At 30.9% G+C, this 9,102-nt stretch overlaps 2 protein-coding genes across 2 annotated transcripts; one reads left to right on the top strand and one right to left on the bottom strand.

Moving 5' to 3' along the window:
• Nucleotides 1-1,229: 1,229 nt before the first annotated feature.
• Nucleotides 1,230-5,055, bottom strand: HELRODRAFT_102143 (hypothetical protein). The gene is made up of 7 exons (XM_009026414.1): nt 4,921-5,055; nt 4,355-4,444; nt 4,037-4,142; nt 3,557-3,704; nt 3,074-3,293; nt 2,626-2,796; nt 1,230-2,294 (listed from the first exon to the last, which is right to left on the bottom strand). Exons 1-7 carry the CDS (start codon nt 4,946-4,948, stop codon nt 1,687-1,689), a joined length of 1,371 nt encoding a protein of 456 aa, XP_009024662.1. The 5' UTR covers nt 4,949-5,055; the 3' UTR covers nt 1,230-1,686.
• A 350-nt stretch (nt 5,056-5,405) lies between these two features.
• HELRODRAFT_178273 (hypothetical protein) lies at nt 5,406-6,890 on the top strand (the record flags this gene model as incomplete). Its single annotated transcript, XM_009026413.1, has 6 exons — nt 5,406-5,480; nt 5,606-5,711; nt 6,069-6,154; nt 6,296-6,412; nt 6,526-6,594; nt 6,684-6,890. 6 exons carry the CDS (start codon nt 5,406-5,408, stop codon nt 6,888-6,890), a joined length of 660 nt encoding a protein of 219 aa, XP_009024661.1.
• Nucleotides 6,891-9,102: the final 2,212 nt, after the last annotated feature.

Below are 9,102 nucleotides of genomic sequence, written 5' to 3'. Positions count from 1 at the left end.
CACTCCACACACACATATACATATACACACGATCATATATACACATGTACACACATAAACACACACACATCTAATCTACCTAGCTTTTAACAAATTTTAGAAACTCTGGTGTAATGCTTGAATGTGTATTACTTCACGAATATCTTGACATAGTTACGACATAAATTTTTTTTTAATTTGTAACAGATCTTACCAAGTTTGATGGTGTTCATCATCCAGTATATTACATACTTCTAGTTACTTTAAACACGTGTGTAGGTAGATGAATAAAATAACTTAATCAGATTCGCGATTACACCCAAAAAACTTATTTTAAGAATTAAATTTATAGTAGCTACGGCCCATATAATTAGAATAAATTATAACTACTAAATTATAACTACGGCCTGTTCAGAAAAACTTACATTAAACTACGTTCGCCACACACACACACACGCCACACACACCACAAGAACGTCGGCAACCACTCCCATCGGCACTCCGTGTTTAAAACTTTTTTTGATGCCTCAGCTTGGAGAATGAAATCTGAAGATAATAAGAATTTATTAACATCTAACAACAGACACACACATTTACACATACACACATCCACACACACACACATCCACAAACAAATTATATACACACACACATCAAAATATTTGAGGAAATCATACACGCACGACCCCGAAACATTAGCAACAAACAAACGCTTACTTAGAAACCAACAACGATGAAGAAGATAACGTTAAATGATGGTGGCGATGATGATGTTAATGACGACGAAGACGACGAAAGGAAGGTATGTGTGATTCATTGAAAAATTATTCAGAACAATTATGCGCTCCAGATTCATCAAACCATCGTGTCATCGCCGTGGTTAGTATTATTTATAGTTTATTCTTATTTTTCTTTATTATTATTATTCTTATTCTTCAACTTTTTATTTGTATTGGTTTTCATTTTATTTCCTCGTTTTTTATTTCACATTTTTTAACATATTTTTAATAAATTACTATGATTCTTATAGCTCAGGGGTGGGCAAACTTTTTGCTGTGAGGGCCGCATTGAGAACTATTTTACCTTTGAAGGGCCGCATATGTACTTAAATAGCAAATTTTTTCGACCCGGGAGGAGAATTTTTTTAAGATTTGTGGCTCCTCTTTTTTTGGTCATAATGTCTGGCTAACGACCATTTTTGGCCGTAGTTTGCCCACCACGTTGTAGCTAAGGTAAAATGTACTACAATTGAAAAGATTATTATTATTATTCAAGTTGGAGACTCAATCAATCTTATTACCGAGTTATGTTTGAATAAATATTAAAAGAACATTAGAGAGAGAAAAAGAGAGAGAGAGAGAAAGAGAGAGAGAGAGAGAATTAAAATTCAGTTATAATAACATTTCTCAAGACAATAACCGAAACAACGCTAAAATAATTAGTACAGCACCTATCAACAATGACAACTACATCAACAACTTTTACAACAACAACATTAAGAAAATATTATTTGTATATACAAAAAGATAAAACAATGATGAATAAAAATTTTCCTAAATATCTTAACAACCAGTCACTTCGTCACTCTAATCAATGAAACAACTAACCATCAATTTAACCAGCCATTCAAATGAAACTCCCCAAATTGTCAGCCAATCAAAAATTTATACCCAAACACCATTATAAATTTCAGCCAATAGCGAAACGCTATCTAACATAGAGTTTCTTAACGGAAGTTTTTGATTCGACGGCGCTAACAGAAAGCGGCCAAGCTCCGCCCACAATTCCCGCTTGAATCGACACCCCAGTGACTACAGCCAGCTCAGGATCGATAGCTACGTTTAATTGTTTATTATTGAAATATTCGCTCACTAACTGCCTAACTTTAGGGATTCTGGTGGACCCCCCGACTAAGACTATCTCCTCGACCTCCTCTGTCGATAGCTCGCCTGCTTCTAGCACTAACTTTATGGGTTCGATCACTCTTTCGAAAAGATCTCTGTTTATTTTTTCAAATAAGTCTCGAGTCACTTCTAATTCGAAGTTGTACGCGTTATTATTTTTGTTATTATTATTATTTGTATGTCGTTTATTATTATTATTATTATCATCCTCATCTTTTAAAGATACAAGATCGAGTTGCAGCCGAGCTGAATTGTACAGGGTGAGGTTGATCTTGAGGTTTTCGACGGCAGCCCTAAGCGCCTGGACATCTTCCGGGTCCTCCAGCTTCCTCCTAAACTTCTTCTCAACTTCAGCAGTGATGTGAGACTTCAAGCGCTCGTTGAAGTCCTGGCCGCCGAGGTGGTTGTTGCCTGCGAGGTCGTTGGTTTTTTTGTTCGTTTTTATAAATGTTGATTGTATATTGGTTGTTTGTTTGTTTGTTCGTTCGTTTGTTTGTTCGTTCGTTTGTTTGTTCGTTATAAGTGTGATGGCGCCAATGAAATGTTTCGAATGTTTTCAAGTACCTGTTCGATTGAAATTTTTCTCTCAAAGGGTTTTTAACTAACAATGCTCTTCAATGAATGAACGAAATAACTTTAAAAAACACGCTTAATACGTATATTATTACATCATTGACCAAAAAAAGTTTCAAGAACGAACGATCAAACAAAATAACGAACCACCAAAACAAAACCAGCCAACCTGCCATGGCTCTGGTCAGAAACATTCCGCCCTGGATATCCAGCAGGGAGACATCGAGGGTACCGCCCCCCAGGTCCACGACCAGGACATCCTGTGCCCCCCCTTTTTGGTGGAGTCCATATGCTAGGGCGGCTGCAGTCGGTTCATTGATGACTCGAATCACTTCTATGCCTTAATTTCGAATTTGTGCATGTACATAATGAATGATGCATGCGTGTGTAAATTAGATTTTTGGATTAGTTAAATTAATTACGATACATCACTACTATACATTTTTGGATGTGTTACTTTATAGTGCATTGAAACTGATCGTTTCCAAAATTATAATCATTTTGATTTCTTTGAAAATCCCCGATTAGCTGATTAAATAACCAACCAACCAACTAACTAACCAACCAACCAACCAACCAACCAACAAACAAACAAACCAATCATCCAACCAACCAACCAGCGAAGAGGGCAGCATTTTTAGTACAATTCCTCTGCTCTTCATCAAATTCGGCTGGAACTGAAATGACAGCTTTCGAGATGGGGAATTTAAAATGGGCCTCGGCCGATTTTTTTAGGGTGAGAAGAATTTCTGAGCCGATGGTTTCAGGGGATATGTGGAGATCCGGGTGGTGGGTCGTGTAAAATTTTACCGAACCATCAACGCCATCTCGATGGATCTGTGTTTGTTGTGGATTTTGTTTGGAAATTTTCTTTCATATGTGCGCGCGTGTGTGAGTGTGTGTGTGTGGGTGTGAAAACGAAAATAAATTTTTGTAAATCATAAAAGACGAAATACGAAACAAACAAGAAAAACAAGACAAAAAATGAATAAAACAAACTAAAACATACAAAAAATAGAACAAAACATAGACCAATAATAATTAGAAACAAAATAGAAAAAAAACAAAGAACCAAAAACAAAGAACCAAAAACAACGAACATGGAATGGATATCTGGAAGCTTCTCTCTGAAATTCCTCTAACGAAAACTTCTTCCCGATGAACCTCTTGGCATCGTAGAACGTGTTGGATGGGTTGTGGTCTGCCTGGTTGACGGCGTCGTAGCCGACTAGCACATCACCTGTGTCCCTATTTGAATTATTCAACATTAGCAACCTCTAATTAACATACTAATTTGCGTGTTAATAATTCTAATTAACATAATAATTATCTAATTTAAGAATAAATAAATAAATTAGCATATTAATTAATTAATTAATAAATTAATAATAATAATAATAGCTTAGAATGGGCTCAAACTAAGAAGTCAATACACTCATGTCTAAAAATGTCTAAAAATGTCAGAATATATATATAAAGTCAAACAATAGTTTCCATGTTATAATTAAAGTCTTTACTAGCCATGTACTTATCAGGCATCTAAATTAATTAGTTTATTAATTAACTAATTAGCCTATGACCTGTAGGCAACAACACTGGGTATACACAGATGACCGTCCCCGTCTGGAATGATGTCAACTTTTCCGGAAACTGCATGGTAGGCTCCTATGCAGGAGTATGTCGTTCCTGACGATATCAAAAAAAAACATGCGAGGTTTAATTTCTTTAGTGAAAAAATTACTCAAAGAAGTGTTTATAATTAATTTAAATATGAAAATATTATAAGTAAATGTATTAAAATATAATTGTTGAAAAAATTAATAGAAATATCAACAGAAAACCATATGTAAAATCATTAAAAATTCATTATCAACATTATATAAATGAAAATTTCAAACCTAAATCGATTCCTACAATCTTGGGCTTGGGGGCAGGCAAGTACTTCTGACCTATGTAACCTGCTACCAATAATGCTAATATAGCAGACCCTAAATGTGATTAAAACCAAAATTAACAAACCAAAGAATATACTTAAGAATGAAATTACTTTTTTCATCATAAATAACATAAATTTTTTAAAAAATCACTCTATAATATATATATATATATTTACATATATAAATATATATATATATATATATATAATTCAATTGTTATAGTGGTGAATAAATTTAATTATTAAATATTTTTTGGGCAGCTGAGTTAACACTTAATTAACAGGAGAAAAAGAAAGAGGAAAGAAGTCAAAAATTCACATATCAGCTATAAAGAGCGACAAATTTTAAAATCCTATTCTCTCTTAGACTCACAAGACATCATTTTTCGCTATTAGTGGCCCCACCATTTCCAAGTTAGGACCCAGAATAATAAACGAATCCAAACAGTGAACCCATTCAAAATCAAATAGTATGATCAATTCATTTTTAAATTCATGATCAAAATGAAAATTTGAAAAAATACAAACCCATTACAGTAATCACCAAAGACGACATCGTAAAACAAAAATAAAATCCTAATTTCTTTCTTTTTTTTTTATTTAGCAATTAAAACTCTAAAAATTAAAAAACATACGCTTTTGTTTTGTTAATGTTCACTTTTAGTTTTTTCAATAAACACACGTATTGACTAAAAGTAAATTAAATAATAGATTTTTTAAAAATTTGAAAATCTGCTTTAAAGTAAATTTTAACAATTTAAAACAAATTTAAATTAAATTTTTTTAATTAAAAATATTTTTTAATATAATATTAAACGTAAAAATTTTGTGATTGTGATTGATAAAATTAAATAAGTTGACGCTAGGTTGTTTATCACCTGTAGTGTTTACATGTTTTTTTTAATTTAGTGGTTCACAATCAAACGAAATAAATGTTTTATTTGTAACTAAAAAGGAATTTTTAAATAATTAATTTACTATTAAATTAAATTTGACACGAAAATCTAATCAAAATGCCGATTTTGACGGGCTGTTGCTGTTTCGGTAGTTTAAAAAATGGAAGTAGAGCCAGTGCCGTATTCACGTTGGTTAGTAATATTAAATTTGTATGTACTCTAATTTAAATTTAAAAAAAAATAAAAATAATTTAATCCATTTACTTTGAAATATTTGAATGAATGTTTAGATATTTTTTAATTATTCCATACCATAGGTGTCCGCCATTATAAACATCATCATTGATATTGTAGCGCTAAAAAAAATGTATTGGTTCATCACTGAGAAAGAACCCCAAGAAAAATATCTCTATCTACCACCCGGTTAGAAAAATTTATTAATGGTAGCCAGGTGAAGTAACAGTTGAAGTAAAATTAATCTGATTTCGTGTTGCAGTAACCGGGTTCGATTTCAAAGAAATCTCCACCTATTATATATAAGTGTATGATGTGTGGATTTACATGTGCATTGTGTGTGTGTGTTTGCGTGCCTCTTTGATATATCTTTGAGAAATGCAATAAAAATGAATTTTTATGTAAGCCTAACATTTATCTTAAACTGCTGTATAAAATATATGAGCTGACTAGACAGTGCATTAAATATAATGAAAATTAATTTAGTAAATAGATGTGATGACGTCATCAATGACTTCATGTATAAATTTAAACAACACCAAACAGGTATAGTGGCATTGGTGAGCATAGAACTCGTTTCCAGCATCGCCATGATTCCCGTTTCCTTGGTTTTGCTCATTGGAATCAATTATGTTAGCAGCTTATTTGTTCATTTGCAAATGCACAAAACAAATTTCAGTGCATGATCATTCTAAGGATATCTGCTTAAACAACGGTAGATAATACATACAAAACATTTATATGCCAAAAATTTTTTTTTTCAATTTTACAAGGCCTATGAGGGTAGGAAGATGATATTTGCCTGGATTGGCTTCATGTGCGTTGACCGAATGTACGACTTCTTCCTCGGCGTCTACACGCTCGCCTGGATTGGCGGACACAGATTTAGGGTTAGAAAATATAAAACAATTAATTTATCTTTGATTTAAATGATCAAACGATTCAGCGTAAATTACATAACGTCATTAAAATTATTGTTAAATGGAATTTTTTTATTGAAAAGGATGTTTTATACACTGTACCTGAATCAATTGTCGTGTCAGTTTATTGGCTTATCGACAGCATCATCTTAGTTAGTTTGAACTATTTTTTATGATAACTTATTAGAGATTGATTTTATTTCAATCTTCGTTTTCAACCGAAAACATTTCAAAATTTAAGATTGCCGCCATATTGTGCGTCATTTCTTACTGGCAAGAATTAAAAGATTACCTATTTGGTAAAGAACGAAGAGTCAAGCACTACAACAAGTTGGCCAACATCAGACAAGCGGCACTAAGTGGACAGAACACGCCATATAAGAGTTATTATTCATCAAGGTCTCTTCTGGCTCTCGACCAATCGCAACACTCTCTAAATTTTGCCTGATTTGGCAAACTGATTTGACGGAAGACGACTTGCCTCGAGCGAATATAAAGATAGCAATTTTTTTATTTTTGTATTGAAAAAATAATTTTGTATGTAATTTTTTTTATATAAAAACGATTTTCAATTGTCTGGTCTCATTTAGTAATTTTTGAATGATCGTCTTTGATTTTATTTGCTTGATGTCCCAAACTCCGCTCGTTTGAGTTGCTTACTTTTCGTTTCATTATGTACAATTTAATTTCATACGATGATGGTGTATCAAATTTTTGCTAACTATATTATACATCCACATTCACGTAATTTAATAAAAAATATTGAAAAACCAGTGTGAAACGTTAACATTTTTGAACAAAGTTTACACAACTGAACATTCTATTCATTGACTTTTAACATCTAGGATGCATAACGAAAACAAAATCTGAACTTTTTACATTTGAGAATAAATTCATTGTGAGAAAATTTCTATGAAAGATCATTAATAAGATGTCATTGAATTCATAAATATTGATGCTCAGAAGCTCGCATAGCCTGCGCTTAAGCTGTAGCTTAGTGCTGGTGTTCATCGCTCCAAAATCAATTGATCCCTCTAATCTGAAAAAGATTTTTTCGATATAAAAACATATTTTTTAGAATACAAACAAAAGATAATAAAATTTGTATCAATCAAAATCAATATTTTATTAAAAATTTGATGAAAACTAAACAAATTTATAGTAGTAAATTTTCGACGGCAGGATAGCTAACACATGCATCTTTAATAAGCGTCAGCGTATGCAAATGAGGCTGAGATATTTTCACTGATCAATCGTCGCATGAGAAAATTATGAAAGAAAACCAATCAGCCAATGGCGCGCTGTTTATAGTCTATAAATAGCACACACCAACTGTCAATCACGCAGCTCATTATCATATTTAACCGCGCCCATTTAGACTTTACTAGGTACCATTTTTCTAATGATAGTATGTTTGCTGAATAGAATAGTTGAAATATTTTCTACTGCAGGTTATGGGAGGCCTTATAAAATTTCATTTGTAACTTATTATTTACTTATTATTTATATATACGTATTATAACGCCTCTTATAATTTACTTGTAATTATTGTTTTATAACTTTAATTATATTTAATTTAATTGTAAATAATAAAATTATTAATTTGGTAGTTATGAGTAATGTAAAATGCCGTCGTGCGTTTCATTGTTTGAATTTGAATGAAAGGGAAGGAATTTTTCATCTTCACGTCGTTGCCATGTGAGTTTTTCACTAATATCGTTAATTAATTAGTTTAATTAATTTAAAATTAACTTCATGCCTTGTTTAATTTCATCATTTCCATATTTATCTATTTAACTAATATTTAATAAATTTGGTAAAATGATTTATTTGTGAAATAAATAATCTACTTTTTAGGTTTATCAGTTTATCTCGCTATGTAATTCATGTGATTGGTGTCATTCATCTTAACTTAAGTAATCTTCAACCAAATGTCTACATTATAATAACGTGTATATTATATTACATCTATAATGTATAATATTTTGTAATATACAATTATAATAAATATATATATATATTATATATATAATATGTTGATATAATCATTTTATAATTGTATCGATTGTCGATTGAGTTAGTTTCGGTTGCTGACGAAAATCGTTGCTAACTTCCCTAAATGAATCTCGTCAATGATGTTAGTGGCTGATGTGGTTGCATGTATACATGTAATATACTATAGAGTAGCATGGTTATTCTTTTATTTTAATTAATTTTTTTCATTTAATGTCGCTTTATTTTTCTAATAAATTCGTTGCCATTTGCTTCTTTAAAGATGGGTTAGTTAGTGTTGTTTTGCTATTTTAAGAGGAGATTTATGATTTAATTAAATTTTACTTTAAAATTAACTTAATTGATTTTGATTGAGTTTTGATCATTTTTTTTAATTGTCAAAGTTCAATCATTTTTTAATTAATCATATATATGTATATATAATATATGTGTGTGTGATATATGTGTGTAAAATTGATATATATAATATAAATAATATATTTTATATATATATATATATATATATATACATTTTTTTCATTCATATATATATGTGTGTGATGTTTGTTATATATATTTCAAATTATATATATATATATATTAATATGTTTGTATGTCAATAATGCCTAACAGCATTAAAACAGCAATATATATATATATATATATAT

The sequence above is a fragment of the Helobdella robusta genome, assembly GCF_000326865.2.
Source record: "Helobdella robusta unplaced genomic scaffold HELROscaffold_47, whole genome shotgun sequence".
Classification (NCBI taxonomy): Eukaryota; Metazoa; Annelida; class Clitellata; order Rhynchobdellida; family Glossiphoniidae; genus Helobdella; species Helobdella robusta.
The sequence above is the reverse complement of the archived record's forward strand: the minus strand, read 5'-3'. Positions and strand labels throughout refer to the sequence as shown.